This window comes from Passer domesticus, chromosome 3, assembly GCF_036417665.1.
Source record: "Passer domesticus isolate bPasDom1 chromosome 3, bPasDom1.hap1, whole genome shotgun sequence".
Classification (NCBI taxonomy): Eukaryota; Metazoa; Chordata; class Aves; order Passeriformes; family Passeridae; genus Passer; species Passer domesticus.
In genome coordinates, this window is record NC_087476.1 from 56,416,581 (window position 1) to 56,439,185 (window position 22,605).

The following is a 22,605-nucleotide window of genomic DNA, read 5'->3' on the forward strand; positions in this document are numbered from 1 at the left end:
GCTTTAGGGTGCTCAACATTCAAGTGAGGTACACGAATGAAAAACGTCCTTGTTTTGACCTTTTCCTGCTGCCAGGAGGTAGAAGCAAATTGGAAGCTGCTCAGCAGCTCTTATTAGTGAAATATTAGATTCCCTTGGTATTCATTTGTTGCTTAGCATTTTTTTTCTTGTACCTGCATTGTGTGAGATCAAATTCTTTATGGTGAGATTCAGAAAATGGTCATTGCAATACTTGAAAGAATTCAGGCTTCTGAAGTATATAAGCTCTGGAAAGTGATTAATTGGACTTACAGCTTAGGAGGGAAGTGGGCAGAAGTACTTTATATTTTGAAAAGGAAGCCTGTGTTGCTAACAAAACAAGGTCCAGGTGAAGATAAGGAAGGGATTACCCCATGAAGTAACAGACAGACCATCTAAGAGTGTGTAACAAATGATCGGTGCTAGGGAAGGATGCAAACAAGTCACTGCAAAGCTGCCATGAGATGGCAGGACTGGCATGACTTGGCCAATGACTGGCTTTCCCAAGACCTGATTTTTATTCCAGGTTTATTAAACCAAACAGGTTTTCCATTTTCCTGGCTTCTGGCTTTTCTGAGTATCCCCAGAAATAGCCAGGTGGCCACCACTTCCCACTAAAGGCCAGGTTCAGCAGTAAGCTGATCTTGATATCAAAGGGCACGTTGTGCATCAAAGGGGATTGCAGGAGCCTTCAGAATATGTGGTGGCGGTGAGGTGTGTGCCTGAGAGGACACTGGGACAGAGCTGGGCTGGAGGGACACATATGCTGCTGTCACACACCAGCACTGTCCCAGCAGGGCTCCAAGCACCCACATAATGTAACTCTGGCAAAGGCTTGCACAGAAGATCCAGTGAAAGTCATCGGGGGGGCTGGCAAAAGTGAGGGATGCTTAAAGTGGAAAAAAGGAGAGGGTGGGAGGGAGCTGGTCCCTTTCCAAAGCAGATAAAGGAGATGGGATATACAAAAAGTGGACTTATGCTCTGCCCCACAGTTTTGTGCAAGAGGACAAAGTAGATGATTGTGACTGGCCTATGACCAGTCACCAACCTATGACCTTGCTTAACAAGAGATATCTTTCTCTCTGGCTCTGCCCCATAATATGAAACTGAAATGGCTGCTCAAAATTAATATCTGGCAAATACAGAGCCAATGTGCAGCTATATTGCTTTGGAGAGCATGGAAGCTGCCAGCAGAGAGCCAGCCTGAGAGGGTCAAGTCCTACCCTCTGTCTGCCCATCAAAAGGAGTGGAATTACTGTATTGCTGAGCTATGGGGGAGTCAGGAGAAGCCTCAGCTAATCTTATGCCTCTGGCTGCATCCTGATCTCTGCAGATGAAGGCTATAAATACGTACTTTAATTCTGTGGCTGCCAAGGTGCTTCTCTCCAAGCAGCAGACTACTGGTTGCAAGATACCTGATGCCACTGATGATCTAGAAGGAGCTGATGTGGTGCAGCAAATTTAAATTCTTTTTCTTTTCTTCTGGTACACCACAATTCTGTTTCTAATGGTTAACCCTTTAGGCTGACTCCTTGGAGTAACATTACTAGGACAAATGGGATTTAATCCTTTTTTTTCTCTGAGGCTGTATCAGAGTACATAAAAATTGTTGCCCACTGTTTGTACTATTTTCATCACTATCTAAGAGACAGGCTGAGCACTCCCATGTGTTTCTTTAAGGAACTTTGTGGTGGGCCATTGAAATCACTCATGCCTCCTCCAGTTTATGATAGAGCAGCAAGAAGGGTTTGAGGGAAGATAGTGATTCCAAAACATTACCTCCATCATCTGTGCTCTGAGAAGGAGGGCAGTGAGATGCAATTCACATCAGATTTTCCTAGTGATCCTTCCTCCCTTAACCTTCTCAACACTGTAGGGCTGCATTTTAATGATTTTTTTTCGTTTTGTTTTACTATTCAAATTTTCATCTCCATGAACTTGAAAGAAATGCTATGGATCATATGGGCTTTCCTTTTAAATGCAAGGTGTTCAATATATTCTTAAATCTGTTTTCAGTGGTCCTCAATTACTCTTCATTTTCATCTGGAAAAACTAGCCACAAATGAGATTTCTTAGAGGTGATCCCTATCTGAAGGATTACTGGGCAAGTAGTGATAAATACATAAGGATCTAGAAATGGTAGAATTCTAGTTGATGTGATTTGCAGACCATCTTGCCCAATAAAAGTGCTCAGCAGAAAATCTATCAGTAGAATTGTTCTGTTTCAGCTGGTAGAAAGACCATTTTCTTCTGAGTAGCTGGTACAGTGCTGTGTTTGGGATTTAGTATGAAAACAATGTTGACAACACACTGATGTTTTAGTTGCTAAGTGGTGCTTACCCTAAATCAAAGACTTTTCAGTTTCCTACGCCCAGTTTTCCATTCCCAGTGAGCAGGTGCACAAGAAAGTGGGAGGGAGCATGGCCAGGACAGTTGAAAGGAACTGGCCAAAGGAATATTCTATACTATATATAGAATATATATTCTGTTCTAGAGTATCATGCCCAGATTATAAACTAGGAAGATTGGCTGGGAATCACCGATCAGTGCTCAGGAAAAGTCTAGCCCTCAGTCAGTGGGAGGTGAGCAATTGTGCTGTACATCCCTTGTTTCTCATTTTTTATTCGTCTCCCTCTCTGCCTCTTCCCTTTTCATCACAGTTATTGGTATTACTGGTATAATAATTACTATAATTAGAATTGTTCTTTTGGTTTGTTTATTTCTATTATTAAACTGCTCTTAACTCATGAGGTTTAACTTTTTTTTTTTCCAATTCTCCTCCTTAGTGGGCAAAGGGCAGGGGAAAGTGTGAGCGAGCAGCTGTGAGGTACTTAGTTGCCATATGGAGTTAAAAAAGAAGAATGCATCATAACTTTGTTGTTGGCAGATATGGTAATAGTCTGTATGTATTTCCAGGTACCCTAAGGAAAGTTGTTTTGAACTGATGCATGAGATGAAAATTCTGTTTGCATCTGGGCATCACAGTCACCATTTTTCTCACCCTTTGTTATGTAGACACTCAAATTCTCCCATCAAGACAGAACAACGTGCAGAGTGGTGGAAAAGATTTTTTTTTAAAAGGGAGAAAAAGGAAAAATTTTAAAAAGCTTTAAAGGGAGAATATGCTTACTATAATAAAACATATACTGCGATCCAAAAAAGGCCTTTTAATTAAAACCTGAAATATGTATTCCTATTTGTGGGTGTTTATTTGTTCAGAATATTGAATCCAGGATAATCCTTTGAGGCATTTGCAAAGGAATGACTGCAGAAGCCAGAAGCTCTAATTCATGAGGAAGTTCTGTGTGAATTAGTTCAGCTTATCACATATTTCTCTTCTACAAAGTAGGCAGAGGAGAAATTACTCAGTTGGGTGGGATAAGTGAACCTGTTTTTCCAGTACCCAAGGGCTACTGGTGGTCCTTGAGGGGTTGCACAGCGGAAAATACCTGTTGTGACACAGCAGCTGGGGGCAATTTAGGCCTTTGCTCTTGAAAAACAGAGATTTTATTTGTGCACATGCCTCACAAAACTCCTAGTAGAAAGGATAAACAACATTTTACAATAGTGACTTATTTAGTGAGAAGCCTGTAGTGATACAGTTTTTTTTTAAGTTCCTTGCTGGAAATGGCTGCCCACGTTTTGCTTGGTGGCTGCTGGAGGAAGGTGTGAAGGCTCTGGGTTTAACCACCACAAACTGTCTTTTACTTATCTTCCATAAGAGTTTTCTGTACTTAGGGTCGATTTTCCAAGGCAGCAGAAGCTGGGTGCCCTCCTGCATGCCCTTTCCTTTTGAGAAAATATTCCTGGCTTTCCTCCCAGAGCTCAGTGTGGCACAAGAACTTGGATGCCATGGGAGAAACAGTCTCCTGACTTCATGCACTGACTTACTGTGCTCTCTGTGGTTTGGCTGACAGTCTCACCTTCCTCAGCAGAGCCATCAAGTTATGTGATTGATTACACATTTTTACCTTTTCAGCATAACTATTTTCTCATATTTTATAATACCTGTTTTAGTTTCATGAACTTTACAAGTTCATAAAATACTGACTTTGCACTTGAAGTCCTACTGACAGTTTTAGTTTCTGCACAAAGCTAGCCCAAGATCAGCTTGCCTCTAAAAAATTCTTCCCCAGCCCTCTTTCACAAAGGAAACTGGATTTTACGAAGCTTGACAGACAACCTGCAAACATTTTACAGATTTCAGTATCACAATGGCCTTATTTCCTAGAACATGGTTAAGAAAACCAATATGAGCTAAACTTTAAAACTGTGCATAATTTTAAGCACAGGCTCCATTTCTCTTAAGCAACACCTTTGTGTCAATGGGTTTACTAACACAGAACTATTAGTAAAGAGATATTAACACTATGCAGAGCACCAAGCTCAGGATACTGACTCAAATCCCTCTTTAAGTGGAGCATAATATGCCAAACCACAGGAAGTCACCTACCTTTTCAACAGCAGATTGAACCACTGTCATTGCAGAGACACAGGAAGAGTGGCTGGGGCATGCTGTGGTCTCTCCCTCTTTTCACAGTAGCCAGGGCTCTGTCTCTCAGAAGGCAAAGCCTTTGGCCTGATTCACCAACACTTTCCCTCATTAACATGTTAGAGTTACAAACAGGAACATAAATGTCAGTGAAAATCATGTTTCTCATTTCAGGTGCATTTCAATATACAGTTTAAATTCAGTGTTGGGGTTGAAATACAATAACATAATAAAGCAATTAAGAAGCTCCCACTGACATTCCCATGTCTTGTTCTCACACAAGCAATTTTCCCTTCTTATGACCTTTTTGACACTTACAAAAGCCCCCCAAATTTGTAGGTTTTATCAAGTAAGATAAGACAAATCTATTAATCTGATATTTTAGAAAGCATCTCCTGCAATTTGAAATCCTATAATTAATATCCAGCTATCCAAAAATATCTCAAATTGGTTTGCACTTCACTACCAATCAGCCTTTGAAAAGGCAAACCTATTCCTGGGATAGCTCGATGTGTTTACAAGAGGCTTCAGATGAACTTTATATGGGGCAAGTGGGCAATTTACAACCCTTGCTTTATTTTTCATTTTGGTATGCCTTGCCTTTGTACTGCAGCTTGGTAGTACAGACACAGTGTGAAATAGAGGCCATGTGAAGCATTTGAATAGCACAGGAATGATGGACTAGATAAGCACGTGGAGTGTCATATTCAAACCACATGGATGCATGCATTAAAAGATGATTCAGTACAAATAAACAGTGCTAGGAATCTTGTCATAAAACAAAGAATCCAAGATAAACTTTTTTTATTATCTGAAATAGGACTTTCTGTACTGTTTCTCAGTGAAACATGCATATTCCCAAGGTTTATTATCTTCATTAAATTCCAACATAGCATTTAAGCACTTGATTAGTTTTGAATACTTGATTTAGTCCCTGTCACTATCCTATTTTCCAAAATAAACCACAAAAAAATCATAAAATTGAAGCTTCTAATTTCTGTGAATTATAAGGTCAGGCCACAGCTGCTGGGAAAATGTAGAAACTCAAAAATAAAACATTGTAAACAAATGTCATGCAAGGCAATGTTGAGAATGAATGTCTGTTAACATTAGATTCCTGTGCACTACAAATTAATACAACATACTTTTAGAAGCCTGAAATACTGCTTTAATGTAGGAGATATTGAGGCAAATTCTAGGTATCTGATTTTTTACCGATGTTTTCCAAGACAGTGCAAAACCATTAAGCTTATGATATTTCAAAACACGGGAACAGCCAACTAAGTCCATGGAAAGTTCAGGATTTCCACACGGACAGTTCTCATTCCCACAAGATTTTCTGGTTTCAGGTCAAACATTTGGTGGCCAAGATTAAGCCCAAGAGCATTAAGGAGCAGGGAAAAAGCATCCCATGCAATCTGGATTGTCAGGGTGGCAAGAGATGACCTCTGTGATCGAGTCCCTGGGCTGTGCAGTGTCGTGTCAAACCAGCTGTTCTGGGTTTTGTTACAGGTGCATTTACTGACTGAGGTGAAAGACACGTAAAAGGTTCAGCCTTTAACTGTGCTAGTGAATCATGCTTTAACTCAGGTAGCCAGTTAATCTAACAATTACAGGACCAAAGTCAAAGGAACTATATCTGCCTCCAGTATAGTTCTCTGGGCCTTATGGCAGTGTTCCAGCTCTGGGTCTTGCTTTGATTAATCCAATAAAACACATAGAGACCACCACAAACCACTCAAGATTGTATAAGAAAGACACTGATGGACTGAGGATGGATTACTTCCTTCTTCACCTCCATGGATTTCACTTTTCTTGTGAACCCTTCAGCTTTCATCCAACCTCCTTGATCTTTCTTGCCTGATCCTTCTTCCTTCTTCCCGACTTTCTCCAACACTGGTTTAAAGCTGCATTTAAATGCAACAGCTCACAATAAGACACAGAGAAAACAAATGAGTTTTTAGATGAGAATGGAATAGAATAGAATAGAATAGAATAGAATAGAATAGAATAGAATAGAATAGAATAGAATAGTTCAGTACAAAGGGACATACAATGGTCGTCTAGTCCAAATGCACGACCATTTCAGGGCTTACCAAAAGTTAAAACATACTGCATGTGGAATGCTGTCTAATTTAGTTTCCCGGTCATCCTAAAGTTCCTTTAACAGCCAGTAAGGAAGGGAGCATTGTGCCAAAGGAAAGGTCACAGATCTCACAGGTTTCACAGAACATGCTGAGTTGGAAGGGACCCACAAGGATCACTGAGTCCACCTTTTGAGTGAGTGGCCTGTACAGGGATCGAACAGGGGTTGAACTCACAACCTTGGTTTTATTCACACCATGCCCTGAGTAAGAGAGTGGGGATCTGAAAGCCCCCATTGGTGGAGAAAATATTAGCCTTTTTGGATAATCTGAGGAATCTGGCTCCTGCATCAGTTGGATTCCCAAACACATTGAAACATCTGTTCCATTTTAGGTACAAATTATCTCAGTTTTAAAGTATTCATTCAAGCTGATATAAATTTAACTCAGATATACTCAATATGGCAAATCTGCGTAGATTTAAACTAGAAATAGACATCTATCATCCTAAACTACACTTTCAGCAGTAAAAATTTGCTCTTAAGGTGTGCCTTCACTAGGGACTTGTCTTTACCAACTTCTCTGCATGGGTTTTGCTCCTCCCAGGGCTGATGATCCACACAGACAGCTCCCACAGCAGCAAGATGGTGCATCACAGTAAGGCTTGCTGGAAACCACAGTCCCTGCACCATCTTGGGGGAACGCAGCCTGGGGACCACAAAGACACAATCCTGGGTCTTTCATGTGGGAGGAATTTAACCAGTGTGAAACTAGTAAAACACGAAGGCAGGCTTGGTGGCCTGCCAGCCTTCCCTGCATTAGGACAAAGGTAAAGGAAGTGACTGTAGTGACCACAAGCCCCTGGCTTGTTCACCTGTGTCTATCCTCTCTTGTGCCTGCTCCAACAACTTTGAATCTGCCTCTCTAAATGCCTCTGCATCCACACAAGGAGAGAAAGGAGATGTTAGGGATCCCCAAATGCAGGAGGAGCATTCATCTGAGGTGGCTGTGAGTGAGTGGCTAAGAGTCCATCAGAGAGCCATCCTGGGGGGAAGCACTGTCCCCAAAACTGCAATGTCCCCATTTTGTGGCTCACCCTCCCCTCATACATGCCCTGCAGACATACTTTGCATCCACTGGGAGTCTGGACCTCACAGCCCTGGGCACTGGCGTGCTGCTCCCAGGAGTCAGCTGGTCTCCTATTTTGCAGGTAATGTAATCACTTCAGGAGCTAAGAAGAAAGAGTGATGAGCACATGATTTTTTTCCAGTTTTCCAATCAGAAATGTTCACCTGGTGGCTGAGGATAGCAGATGGCTGCAGAGGCCATTATATCCCAGCCTGAGAAGGCTTCCCGTGGAGATTTAATTTAATTCTTTAACAGGTATTTAGTAATACCAAAGTACTGCCAAGCCTACAAGCACCCACTCATGGGAGCTATGATTCAATGGGACTGCAACACTGACATGGAAAATAAGGGTTTGAAGTAAGCTCTAAACTCCTCCTCCAAGACCTGGTTATGCACTTAATATGCTGACCATAAGTATGTTAAAAATATTTTTTTATGTTTATATCTACATGGAAAGGTAAAGGTATTTCTTTGTGCCAAACCCTGAAACCAAGGAAACACTTCTCCAGCTGCAGACACTGACTTGCCTTGGGTGTGCTGTGGCCACAGCAATCTGTGTGTAAAGAAGGCTCTAAGTGCTTGGGTCTGGGACATCCCTGCAGCTCCAAGCTGTCACCTGAAAGAGGAATTTGTCTCCAAGAAAAGAGCTCTAGAGTTTATCCCTTGACTTTGAAGAGGCACAGAAAGCTGGCAGCTGCTCTAGGACATGAAGTAATAGAACATCTTTGTCCCAGGTTGGCAAAGATGTAAGTACCTTTGGACTTTATACAGCTACATTTTGGAGTTTTTAGGATGATTCATGTCACAAAATTGCCTCTCAGTCTCACTTGTAGGTGTTTTTGTGGATTTTCATCTGCATGCTCAGCATGAAATGCCATGAAGCCAGCAGAGCTGATGTGATTTGCTCCAGCAGATTATCCCAAAGTTCACTGGCCAACTGCCTAAATGCTTTTGCAGTTACACAGAAATGTGTTTAAAGAACTCACAGAGGAAGAGCTCTTGTGCAAAGCACCAATGACATGCATGCAGTCCAAATGCATACATTTGACATCCCTCACTCATTAAAGGTGTTCCTCATTCCACACCAAAAAATCCCTGAGATGTTCACGGATTCCTTTGAACTTCACTCCCACAATATGCCCAAGCCCTGTTTTGCTCACTTGCCTTTAATTTGCAAGAACAAATTCAGACTGGGAAAACAGACTCTTTGGTCCAGAATCAGTCTGCATTACCTGCTTCTCAGCCTAGGATTTCTTGGAGCCACTCTGACTTCTTTTTGATAAAGAGCATTGCCTCTAGACCCCATTGCATCCCTGCATACCTGTGTGTGGTGCTACTGTATTTCTTACAGCTACTTACTGATGAGAACACCTCACTCAGGGGGATATGCAAGAAATATTGGGGGAAGCTGCCCCTAGCTAGTATTTGATCATAAATGCTACAAAAGGAGAAGGTCAAGGCAGAAAAGCAGATCTTTGGTAATGGGTGCAATCTGACATCTGAATTTTGTTCATCAGGTCTGTGAGGAGAGCAGGAGAGCTCTGGGCACCCACTCTGTTTCAGAGAGGCTATAGCTGCCCTACAGTTGCTAACCAAGAGAACTCTCTTGCACACGCTCTATCCAAACATAGGAATCCTATATTTACAGCCTCATTTTGGAAAATAAGTCTGACATCCCAGGAGCATAGCTTTCCTTGTTCCAGCATCCCAACATGTTGCACCACACACAGTGGTGAATGAAGGAAGTGACACCTCTTTTTGAGAAAGGATGTCTAGTTTTTGCCTCTCAAATGGTTTGAACACAGCAATTGGCAAATGAGATGCTCTGAAACTATTAATTCTATGTCATTTAGTAAGTGTTCATGCATGGTCATAGCCCTGATTAGATTATTTGTGTGTTTCCTTTGTGTTAAATTAATTTCCAAGGTCACACTGAGTGATCACATTTTAGCTTGGGTGATCTACGTCCACACCACACTTGTCTCATCAGCCTGCACTCGCTGATTCCTGTGAAAGGCATAGCAGTGCTTCTGCCAGGCTCAGGCTTCTCCTGTCCCTCCCCTGTCCACATACAGCAGGTTACAATGCTTCCCTTTACAAGCATGTGCTGCCAAAAAACCAGGAGCTCCTCTCACACCCCTCACCCTTCATACGGCAGCTGGGAGTGGTTTCTTTAGGGCTCTGCAGGCATCACTCCCTCGTGAGAACTGTTGATCCTTGTTTGTCCTTTCTGACACACAGACAAAGGGTAACCCAAGACAAACAGGGGTGTCAAGCAAGGCCCCTTAGCTAATGACTGCATGCCTTGAAACGCCTCTGCAAACACCCCAAGAGAAATGGCATGTGGTGTTCCATGGTGTGATGCAACACTGATTTGTTGCATCTACAAAACGTCCTCATAATTGTGTGAAATTGAGTGTGAACAAGCACTTGAATTGCAGTTCATCAAACATAATTAAACTGAAACACAGCAGCAGAAATACCCCTTTTATCTTGTGTAAGGGCTGATAATATAAATACAGAGCACCCCAGAATCAAAAAATTGACTAAGCAGATGCTTGCTAGTCTGTGAATTCTTTTGTAATGCAAAAATGACTTTTATCTCTCACTGTCTATTTTTGAATGCTCATCACTGTGCTGCCTGGGTGTTTTGATAAAAGGCAATAAATATATTTAGCATATGCTTAGTTCATTTTAAAAAATCAATCTACTTCATGTAATTTGGCAACAAAAGAGAAATAATTTATAAATGTCTGGTACACTAATCTGGATTGTAACTCACTTTGACCAGAATAAAAAAAAAATAAAAAGGCTAAAAAAAAAGTACAAAGTAGTTAAAAAAGAAGATGATAGAGCTCAGATTGTGTGATCTCTCCTGTGAAGAGTGTGTCATCTCCTAATGGTTCTACATAAAGTCTCTTTTATCCCCACAGAACATAGTGCAGCATGCACTCAAAATAATGTGGGTGAATTTATTCCAGAAATGGCCTTGTGGTGTGGAAGGAAAAGAGCAAGATCTTCTGTGCTCTACATCCAAAAGATGTTGATTTGATCTACAAAGACAGGCGTCCTCAACACCACCCTCACCTTAGCCAGCCATTGCATGGAGGCAGGCATTGCATTGAGAATCAGTTTCCCACTGAAAATTCAGTGGTGCAGGTGTTACAGAGCTTCTGTGCCCAGGTGCCCCAGGCACAGCCTGGACACAGCAGCCAGCAAGTGCAGCCTCGATGCCTCCTTCCCACTGAAAACTCTGGTCCAGACCACAGGCCAGATTTAGAGATGAAGAACATAACCATGTTAAAACTATTTACTTTATATAAGCAGAGGGGCTAATTTTTTTTCTTTACACTAAAAAAGATCACTGAGGGTAAGAAAGCTAGGTTTTGAAAACACATTCAGGGATTAGGGCTCCAAACAGGAGATGTTGTAGACTGTACATGAGACACAAATTTTAACCTTGCATCCCATTCCAGACTATTCAAGCATGATAGATCCTTTGAAGATTCCAATAATCTATTGGTTCTCTAACCCTTGCATTTTCTACACTTTTTAACTAAAATTTTAACTGAACAGTGCACTTTTAAAGGCAGGAAAATGCCTTGAAAGGATTTAGCTGCAACTTGAAATGCCTGTATCCCTACTAGGTCTGGCCTTCACTTGCTAGACAAATGCATCTGTCAGTACAAATTGCTTCACAGTGGCTTTATACATGATTTCTCCATGATGGAGCTGAGACGGTGCCTGTTCTTTCCCATTTTCTGTTTGAAAGCATTTGAGCTCTCAAGTCAGGAAAGAGGTCAAAAAACAAGCACTGGCCCCAGAGACTTCTCAGATCAGCCTGGAAAACACATCCGTTTTTGTAGCCCTCAAGAAAATAGACACTGTTCTCATTAGCTGTACATTAGGCCAACTCAAATGACTAAGAACCCATTTACAGCCAGGTCACCAGGAAAGCAGACTTCAGCAGGAGGCCAAGACTGAACATGTGACCCCACTCTAAGGGTCATTAAATATATGTTTGAAACGCCCAAATAAAAGTTCAAGCAACATTTTCTTTTCAGGGTTTCATCCCTGGTTTTGAACCTATGTCACAGAAAGCAGAACCCAGCCCCAAGACAATCTTCAAGGGAATTAATAATGCTGTAATAACACAGTCAAGCTTGCAACCCTGGCAATGAATGCTTATCTCACACTGTGAGCAATGTTTAAAATAAATAAATACTGCAGGGGAGTAGTTGTTAGTGCAATTGTTGGGTTGTATCCTTGTGGCAAGCTTTTTATCATAATAGTACAGGAGAGTACAGTTTGTTTGCAATGCAAGTTTGAGCCAGAGTGCAAAAGCACATGAAGTCTGTTAATAAATAATGGACTGGGCATGTGGGTTTTGCAGAATGACTTAAAAAGTCAACCCCTTCAAAGTACAACATTATGCAAGTCCTATTGAAACAAAACAAAAGAAAAGATTTAATTTTTAGTCCCTTGGAATGACAGACATGCTCTCCAGGAGAGAGTGAGACCCATGCAGGTGTGATGGCAGATGCAGCAGTACAGTGCCAGATGTACAGGAACACACCTTAGTGTCTTCCCACTTGTGTTGTTCCACCCAGGCAGTGGCAATGGAGCAGCGTGCTCTTGAATTATGGTACCTTGAATGTGTTTTCTATAGCTGAAGACTATTACACAGTCAGAAGGACAGATCTTCAGACAGGTTGGTATTTTGTAGATTTGACAATGTCATACCATACAGAGGTCCAGAGCTTATTATTATCTTGGGTTTAGGAGCTAGCAGCAGCAAATGCCTACATCCTAACCTTCCCAGTGGAAGGACACAATAGACTAGAAAGAGGAAAGATAGCCAGGGGCTCCATAATTTTTGCTGTACAAAGCTAACAGCAGTAAATTACTGAAGAGGGACCAGTTAATTACAGTGAACAGAAGGGAGATCAGGTCATTGGCCTTAAGGAGCAGGACCTCTTCCTAAGAAGTACATGCCAGGCCTACCAGGATGGTGTGTGACAATACCAGTGCATATTGGCAGACAACACTGCTTTGCCCAACTTAAGAACTGCCTAATGCCAAGCTGAGCATGTCATCCCAGCACTTAATAATCTAAGTTACAAACAGTTAGAAAAATTAAACACTTACTTGGTCCAAGACCTATGGAAAATGCAGCAACATAGACAAGCAGGCTGGCCAGTGAGAGCCATTTCAGGACAACAGGAACCTCCCCACTCTCCACATGAGACCCTGTTGTGCTTTTGCCTCCTGCCGGGGCAGTCCTGTTCAGTTCTCCTGTCCTGGCAACATCTGGGCTTTGTACATCAAATGACAATCTTTCCGTTGAAGCCATGCTAGCAAAGAGGTCCTTGAGACTCCCATTGGTGACAGTGAAGTTTCCTGGTCTCTGGAGAGAGAAATCCTCTGGAGACTGGCTTCTGCAGACCTTGGTTAAATTCACATGTATGTTACGGTTCACTAAGCCCATAGTGACCAATGATATTGCCATAACAGAAGAGCCAATACACAGAAAAGTTTTACTTCCAACTTGATCCACAAAAAATGTGGCTGGGACTGTGCTGACCACCTTAACCACTCCAACTCCAGTGGAAGCCAAGCTGGCAGCTTCATTGCTCTGGAACCCAACTGACTTCAAAACCGTCGATGCATAAAATAAAATGTTGGGTTGCCCAGTTGTTTGCACAAAAAACACTAGAGTGAGCCCTACCAGCATTCGGGCCCTCATGTTGTTTTTAGAACGAAACAGGTCCAAGAAACTATACTGATGTTCATCTTTCAGGGAAGACTTAATCACAGTAAGCTCTTTAGTAGCATCTGATGTTTCCCGTAGCCTCTCCAGTACTTTTCTCGCCGCTTCATCGTTATTTTTCATCACAAGAAACCGAGGGCTTGGAGGAAGGAAATACATGGCAATAGCCTGCAAAGCACCTAATGGAATCACCAGGCCAAACATGTACTTCCAGCCATGAGATATGCTGGCAAAAGCATAATTTGAAATATAGGCAAAGAGAATGCCTATCACAATCATGAGTTCATTTAATGATACAAGGAGGCCTCTTCTGTGCTGTGGGGCGATCTCAGCGATGTACACACACGTTGCAATTGATGATAATGATATGGAAATGCCTATGGCAATCCGGCCCACAATGAGTATCTCGTATGATTCATAGGGCAGCAAAATCAGACTCCCCAGCACAAGTAAAGATGATGCAATAATAATAGCAAGTCTCCTTCCAAATCTGTCTATAAGAAATCCACCAGTAAGGGATGCAAATAAGGCCCCAAAAAGCAGGGAACTTACAATGACTTCCTGCTCTTTGCAAGAGAGTGTTAAAATGCTGCTCATCTGAAGAAGAGCCCCGGAGATAAGGCCCAGCTCATAGCCCATCAGAAGTCCACTTATGGCAGCAATGGCAGAAGATAGAAAGGTGAATGTTCCACAACCTGAAATAAGAGGATAAAACAAAAAACCTTGAAAGAGTGATTTCTGCAACATTCTGACAATTAATAACTTTGTTTGATCTACCAGTTTAAAAAAATTCTCTGTAACTTTTAGGCAAAGCAGTTAGGTACACAACCAGCAGCAGTGGTGACATAAAAGTTATTTACATAAAAAGCTATTTCTGAAAAGAAAAAAAACCAAACCAAATTAATATTAAATCTTTAGTTTTGACACCTTTGTGTCCCTTATCTTTCTGATCAAAAGTCAATAAGGTTTTGATCAGGTGCTAAATAATTAAACCTTCTATTTCAGAATATTATTGCAAAAAGAAATGGTGAGAAAACAACTTTTGCCTTGAGATTTTTCAGTGTTTTTCCTAAACAAAGAAAGAAAGTCTCATCTACTCAACTAGAGTACCATGAGCAAGGAAAGCACAAATTTCTCAGCCAAACTGCTTCAACCTTGACTCAAATAAGTAACAAGTTTTCCCTCACCACATATTATTTCCTTTGTTTCGCCTGAGGATGACATGAAAGCTCTTGGTACCATTGTTTTTACTTTGCCAAACTGGAGACTTATTCAGTGAGCATCAGGCTGATGCAGGTATCTGGGATATTCTAGGGAAACTGATCTTTGAGGTAAACTCATGAACTCTATGGGCTTTGCTCACATCTAAACTCAGATTCTTTGGAGTATCTTGATCAAATATTTTGCATTGCTTTTAATGTCAGGAACAAGAAACAGATGATGAAAACAATGCAGATCATATGCCTTTGAATCTCTCCTTTAAAACAAACTCAATTTATACAATTGTGATTCATTGTTTATTGTTACAAGATAGATTTGACTGATCATATTCTACTAACTGTGAAGCCTTTTGCACCCTAAACCTTGAGGAATATATCAATTTGTTATTGTTGGTCTCGTTCTTCCTCCCAGCATGATTTTCCTCGCATCATGATGTTGGCTGCCACACAACTAGGAAAAGAGTAAATCAACTTCTGATTTTGCAATTAGTTAAAGAGATGGAATGTGTCGGAGGAGAGGTGGCTTTTGCAGCCTAACAGAGTCCGTATTTAGTTAATTCTCCTGGAATGAGTGGTATATGGTCTAATTAGAAATGATAGACGGAGTTTGTTTATGTTTAGCTCATTTTTCTAAGGCGTTAAGGCCCTTTGATCACACTGACTGCTCAGAGTTCTTTGCCAATAATTTTCAGCACATTGGTGAGCATCAGCCCCATTTGATAGAGGATATTACATTTCAAAAGCAAATCTTGAATAAAGAAAAGGAGAGCAGCCCTAGCAGTACATCTGCGCTGCTAAAGTAAACAGTGCCAGAGCCCAGGCCCAGACCCTGGCATGTGGCCACATACCCTACTAAATTGCTGGCAGGATCCCTGCCACATTTGCAGCCCAAGCCACCTTGTGTTGTCCTAACTCCCAGAAGCAAACAATTCCACCACCCCACCCTGCAGCCACTCCACAGGCACATGGGTTATCATGGAGAGTAGCACAGTACAACTGTGAATATAAGCAATGCCTCAGAGATCAGGGGAGATGGGCAGGCCCATTAAGTCTCTTAAGATAAGTATCACCTATTACCTCTCCTAACTTTGAGCCAAACAGCAGAAGCCAAACAGCAGCAGCCCTGAGATGCTGCGTGCAACAAATGCACCTCAACTCACTCAGCCACTGAGCTGGTGTGGCTGGCAAACCAGAGATAGACAAGAGACAGGGGAGAAGCACATGGTTTTGTCTTGATGGGTTGTAAGGACGCAGGGGGAATGGGATTATTGTGAAAAGTCTTTCAGAAGGTGGGGGCGGATGGTAGATTTATTGGGAATGGAGATGGAACATCTTGAAGAAAACAACAGAAACAAATATGCAAAATGCTCCAGTGATAGAACAATCTTTTTTATATTGTTGTTGTTCATATCTGTTAATATTTCTAAAGCTTTTTCTTCTTTTATATCTGCACTATCTGAGATAATTTCACTTCTTTTAAATAGAAGCATGGGTTAGGTCCTGCTGTACTTCCTTCACCCATTGAACAGTACTTCAGTGGAAGTACTGCTGACTACAGCCAAGCTGCTTTGTGCTGCATCCTGCAATGCACACATGCAGTATTTGTTTTATCATTGCAAAACATAATTTCTCCTTCCCCTTTATACTTTTGAGTTGCCTGCTTGCTGTATATTATTGTATCTGGAGAATATACCCTTCCAATGAATCCTGGCTGGGAATCTGGGCTGATAACAACACAGTGTTGTGCTGAAGGAATGAGCACATGAGAAACTAAACTGCTAATTTGATTGCAGTGCTCTGCCCAAACTACTCTTCAGTGCTGATGTTTGTGCTTTCTTGAATATCTCTTGAATATTTTAATCATTGAGCCACATATATTTAATGTAGGATTTTACCTCAATTTATATATTATGGATAGAGAGCACTGTCTTTATCCAGTCTGACACTCACAAACAGCACAACATGATCCTTCAGACACACTTCAGTTACGTTTTATCTGAACCAGGTGATTTAGAAGACTCAGCTTTGATTTAAAAATGTCTAATTACTGAAAACCAATGACTTTAAGTCATAGGTCATCCCAATGGTTAATTGCTTTCACTGTAAGTTATCTGTAAATAATTTCTAGACTTAATTTCTGCAACTTTAGCTTCCAGCCATTAGATCCCATTCTCCATTTCCCCACACTTAACTGTGTTCTAAGTACAAACTTATAGCCTGTCATTGGGTCATCTCACAGACATTTCCTTTTTTAGCTACTTACCCTGTGAGGCTTTACAAGTTCGCCAATCCCTTAAGTATTTAAACCTCTGTTCTCTGAACTTTTTCAGACCACCAAGTTCTTCAGTAAATTGTGATCTGGACCCAGTGTTCCTGCAGTGATTACATAGTGACAAAGAGAAACTTGGCATAATTTTTTTCAGTCCTGGTGGACACTTCTCTCTCTACTTGTCCAAGGATTCTCACAGACATGTATAGAAGCTTATCTTCTGGTTATCATTCAGAGAAACCTACTTCTTTTCTGACTGGATTCTTTCCAAGGAACTGCCTTGCCTTTAAACATGGCCTGCTTCGTTTTATCCTAATGAGGAATGCAAATCACTTTACATTTGTTGGTATTAGGGTTCAACTTACCTAACTGTGAGACATCTACATCATCTCTAGATTTCTCTTGTAACCACTTGAGAAAAACAGGCACTTCTAGACGTCTGAATTAGGGCGGATGCCGACTTCCCTCCATTGCCTATAAAAGGAAACTGTGTGGCTTGCTCAGATGCAGATGTCTAAAGTTAGCAGAGAGGAACCCCAGACAGCACATTCACTTGCAGTCAGCAGGCCAAGGCATCCAAATTGCGTTCAGCCAGTGGCATGTCCCATTTATTGATCACCCATCACCTTTATCACCCTGTTAAGTAATCTGCTATTATTTTCTTCCAAGAAACTGAGAACGGTAAGTAACAGAGGGGCAAAAACTGAGTTTTAGGCTCTTCAGCAGAAACACAGCAGCATGGACAGTGTACTCTATTGATACTTTGAAGTCTGTGTCCTGCATAGTTCTTAATTCTTAAAATGTTGGGAGTGCCATTTTTGTATGTTTTCAGTTTCTGAATGAGAGTGTCATGTCAAATATCTTGATAGAGTCCACCACCAGAGCACTGTTCTTTACAATCCAAACTGTGCTCATATCAGCCTGTGGTCCTTGGATCAGAGAAACTGAGATGGTTATTTATTTTTAGTCTGAGAGTCTGTGCAAGCTGGATGTAGAGATTGGACACCTGGGAATTGATAGGGAAGCATTCAAGCCCATATATTTACTGCTTCTCCAAGTAGAGCAACTTGATCAATGTCTTAATGTTTATTTTTTTTTTTTTGTTTTTACTAGGTCAGCTGGTATCCTTCTTCATGTGTCCAGTGACACATACCCACAGTTGTACAGAAATAGTGGAGGGCTGTAACTAGAGCACCTCTGAATGAGAAGCAGATCCTGACGTGATGCAGAGGGAGACACATTGTCCTTCTGCATTAGCAGCAACAAAGTCAGTATTTAACTTAGTGTCTCTTGTCTCTTACAGGCACTATTCCACTGAAAAACACTGTTGTATCACCATGAGGTTTTGTTTTAACTGGGGTACCCAAAACTTGCCTGCTCACCACTGCCTGCTGAGTTAAACCTTGAAATCTCTGCTGAGTTTCCCTTCATGACCTTCCTCTAGGCAAAATTCCCTCTGACTTCAGCATATGTTTTGCTTTAACATTTCCAGATAAAAAATGTTGCAGTAGTTGTACTCACAATCCTTTTAAGTGTCACTTTGAATGATGCTGCTGGCACTTCTTAGGCATTCCTTTTTTTTTTTTTTTTAACAAAAAGCTTCTTTATATATTTATACATATATTTCTCTTATTTTTATGAGATGCCAACAGAACATATGGCAGTGTACAGCCCAGGGGAATAAAATATTTTAATGATAGCTACCAGAGAATTTTCTCCTTCTGTCTGCCACTAACACCATGGCTAATGAGTGTGTGGCTGGTATGTGACAAGTGATTGGAAAGTCTATTCTCCAGTTTCCCATGTAAACAAAGTGGTTTCTCACAACTTTTGTTCTAGCCAAAAGCAGCCCTACTTGGCAAACAAACCTATCTTTAAGAACATTTGTTGGAAGTGTTTATGCTTGGTTCCTGAAAAGGAGACCAACTGCAGTTGTACAGCAGCACAGTGTACCGACGATGAGGCTGGACGGGGCCAAGTACTAAGGGTGTGCCCCTTTACTCACTTTCAAGCACATATTTGGGAAAATACATTCATTCCAAAGGCACAGTATTTGGTCTGTGCATGTATTTTACGGGCATTATGGATAATTGATCAGGGAAGATCTGCAAGCAGGCTGATTTGGGAAACAGCACTCTTCACCCACCTAATGGGAGGGAGAGATATGGGAAAGGAGCCTTTTCCAGATTAGTTTGGCAGTATCATGCTCCATGTTAGTCCAGACAGAGATTTCTATGATGTAGCTTTTCTTTGCTTTCTCCCAGGAGATCATTCAGGGTGCATAGAGAAAACTGCTGGGAAGGGAGTAGGGATATTACTTTATGTAACTGGTGCAAATATATCTATTTTGAAAGGAGGAGACTCATCAGTCTCTTCCACCATGCTACTTTCTTCTGTTTACTTTGATTTAATCTGAGATGAGAAACATCTCTGTTTGGAAGGGAAGGAAAGTATTTTCCTGTCAGGAAAGTTCTTTAAATCACTGTAATTTCTTTGATCTTTTTAGACCTTTGGAAATTGAATTCAAGTTCTGTCAACCATTGGTCAATAAGCACAGGATAGAAAACCCTAATGAGTTGAATGCATTGCCTAGATATAAATCCACAGCATGGAATATCTCTTTTTTTCAATAGAATTATTTCTACTTTTATCTACAATAAATTTTAAAACTATAGCATCTGTATTTGAAAATTTTAAGCTGTCTCTAATAACGTATTTGTTTTCCACCTGAGTGCTGTCTGACATGCAAAAAGTGTGTCTTTCAAGGGATATAGTATTTAAATTTCCCAAGCTGTCATTAAACAATATTTGCTGAAGTGTGTAACATGAGGATCTTTTTTTTTTAGGATAAATGTTTGATGGCATGTATTGGAAATTGCTGCATAATTAAACCATGGTTTTGTGTCTCATAAAAGGTAATTTTCCCATTTTCATGTTATCATGATCTTTACTGTGCTGCCACAGCCAATTTCTCTAGCTCATCCAATTGTTGGGTATAAAGAGATATATCTCACCCTGTTGCTCTATTCCAACACCTGAGGTTTCTTTAGATCCAGTAGCTGCTCAGTGGGTACATTTCTCCTATTAGCTAGAATACATCTGACCTACTAAAAATAATATCAAGGCCATGTGGGATCACAATCATTTGACAAATGGGAATCCTCCCACGCAAATGTGAAAGGCAAAGCCAAAACAAATACTTTGTAAATTGAACTAAAAGAGAAGGTCGAAGGAAACAAATGTACCACTCATCTAAACTCCTCCAGTGGTGGGAAGCACTGAATACTTTGTACAGCATAAGCCATAATGTACTTTGTAAACAATATTCAATTTCATTAACAAAAGCCCCCTGACAATGATGGAAAGACAGGGAATGCAGATCCCAGACAGACCCAGCATGGCTATGTCCCCTCTTACTGCTCTGCTATGTAATTTCACTATGTCAAGAGGCAGCCTGTCCCCTCATTACATTAAATGGTATTTGGGTTTTGTTTTGTTCATTTCTAGTAAGAATCAACAAGTTCTTTTAATTTCTAACTATGTAATGATATATTTCTCAGGTTACTGCTTTGATTTTTGAGGGTAAGGACAGATGTGCAATTTGCATGTACTCTTCTAACCTTAACCCATGTGCTGCAGAAACTTTGCTATCTGTTTATTGCTGTCCTATAACCATCTGCACTGCTCTCCTCAGTCCCAAAGGCAATGTTAAATGTGTCTGCACACCTACTGACTTTCTGTTCTTGGTCATGGCTAACCTCTGATTCCAGTATCAGGAGACATTGCTTGACAGATCACTATCACACTCCAACAAAGCATTTGTGCCTATGGTTTCTGAATATTTTCTTGTATTAATCATTCCTCAAAGTGAACAAAATCTCCTTGGGACATTGTCATTTCTGGCTCATTACCATGCTGTCCTGTTTGGGTACAGCTTTTAATAAGGCATAATAAGCCTTGTGGCTGAGAAATATCATGATTGTGGGACATTATCCCCTTCATCTTATCATCTGGGAAAGAGTTTGAAAATGCAAAACCATGCTGCAACTGAAAAAACTGGCTGGGTAGGACAGCAAAGATGAAGAGCTATGAAATTCAGTTTCTGCACTTAAAAACTTATTGCAGAATAAAAGTTACAGCTAATTTTTGAGGCTGTCAGCACAGAAACCCTGTTTCTTCCTGAAATGCTAGGGAAGTAAAAACAGGAGGGAGACCCTGTCCCCTCACCCTGACCTGTTGCCCTGCATGGACAGGTGCAGTGCCTGCCTGGACTCCCTCCACTCACGCCGGTGAAAGGGATGAGTGTGCAAGGACCAAACCACTGTTGTTAGAGGGCAGCAGGTTCTCCTATCTTTCAGATGGCTGATCTTCATAAAGGAAAATTATTTACACAACAGACAGCACCTACACGAGCAGTAGGACCAAGGCCTTTTAGGGAAAGTATCACACAAACCTTCATTCAAAATTCCAGCTGGCACTCCCCGTCCTTACTCACATGTTCCCCTCTCGCACTTTTGGAAACTGAGAAGGCACGTCCCGGGAGTCCCTGGGCTTTGGGGCCGCTCTCCCCCTGGCCCGAGCATTATCCAAGAGCTGGCACTCAGCTCCTGCCTCCTTACCTGCTGCAGCCGGGAGCCGGGAGCGGCTGCAGCCCCGGCTGCGCTCCTCATCCTCCCCTGCGCCCATGGTCTGCCTCTGCTGGCTGAGCTCCTCCGTGCTCTGCCCAGGTACCAGCACTGCCCCTTCGCACCTTGCGCGGGAGCACTTCACAGCGCCGCGCTCCTTCCCCGGCCGCACAGCAAAGGGCAGGCTGTTTTCCTCATGGCAACAAGTTCCTGAAGCTGGCTGAAACCAAATGCAAACCACAAAGTGGTTCGTGAACAACTTTGTTGCTATTTCAGAAGGCTTTGCCCTTTGCAGTGACACAGGCTGTTGCTATTCTGGGGAGCCTATTGCAGGCGAGGGGAGGGCCGTCTGTCGGAAGTATTGCTTTTGCCTTTGAACAAATAGTTGAGACATCAGACATCTATCCATGCACAGCTCCATGCACATTCCTTACTCATTCACTTACAGGGGGTCTCTCTCTTTTTCCTGTCTCTCTTTTCCTCCTCTCCCTGTGCTCATACGCACAGGCTTTTAGCAGAGAAGGCACACTGAAGGGGAGGGTTTGAAGTGTTTCCTCTGTCAGCTAAAGTTAGGGCACTGAGCACACACACACACACACACACACACACACACACACACACACACACACAGACACGGCACCACTTCATTCTTGCAACTTATGAGCAAATTATGGTGAGAAGTAGTGGAGAGGAAAACAACCATGGCAGCCTCTTGCAGCCTGTGATAGTAGGAACCAGGACTTTACGTGGCAAAGATGCACATGATATTTTACAAGCAAATGCAGGGCAAGCCACCCTCTTTTCCATGACAATTATTTGAGTCAAGGACTTGATTTTGCTTGCTGCTGGGAGTCACTCCATCCTTGCTTGCTTCTGTGGCAGCAGTGGCCAGGGGCTGGATGGCAGCGGGAGGGAAAGTTTGCTCTGGGTGCAGGTGAGCTGCCTATAGAGGCTGCTTGCCCTGCTCTGTCCCAGTCCTGGGAGAGCCTCCAAGTGCTC

The 22,605-nt window shown here is 41.8% G+C and overlaps 1 protein-coding gene and 1 long non-coding RNA gene across 6 annotated transcripts in view; one reads left to right on the top strand and one right to left on the bottom strand.

The window, feature by feature from the left end:
• Positions 1 to 21,837, bottom strand: part of SLC2A12 (solute carrier family 2 member 12) — a 31,470-nt gene extending 9,633 nt beyond the window's left edge. For 2 of the 5 annotated variants that reach the window (XM_064413230.1, XM_064413234.1), the window contains exons 1-2: positions 21,601 to 21,832; positions 12,871 to 14,187 (exon numbers count right to left, since the gene is read on the bottom strand). In XM_064413230.1, the coding sequence (XP_064269300.1) occupies positions 12,871 to 14,187; positions 21,601 to 21,667 (1,384 nt within the window). In that variant the 5' untranslated portion in view covers positions 21,668 to 21,832. Of the gene's footprint in view, positions 1 to 3,334; positions 6,437 to 12,870; positions 14,188 to 21,600 lie in introns of those variants that run through there. The other 3 variants (XM_064413233.1, XM_064413232.1, XM_064413231.1) reach the window with 3 other exon arrangements.
• On the top strand, positions 947 to 3,208 carry LOC135296643 (uncharacterized). Its single transcript, XR_010358675.1, has 2 exons — positions 947 to 2,600; positions 2,935 to 3,208. It is a non-coding gene; the product is annotated as an uncharacterized LOC135296643 (long non-coding RNA).
• Positions 21,838 to 22,605: the final 768 nt, after the last annotated feature.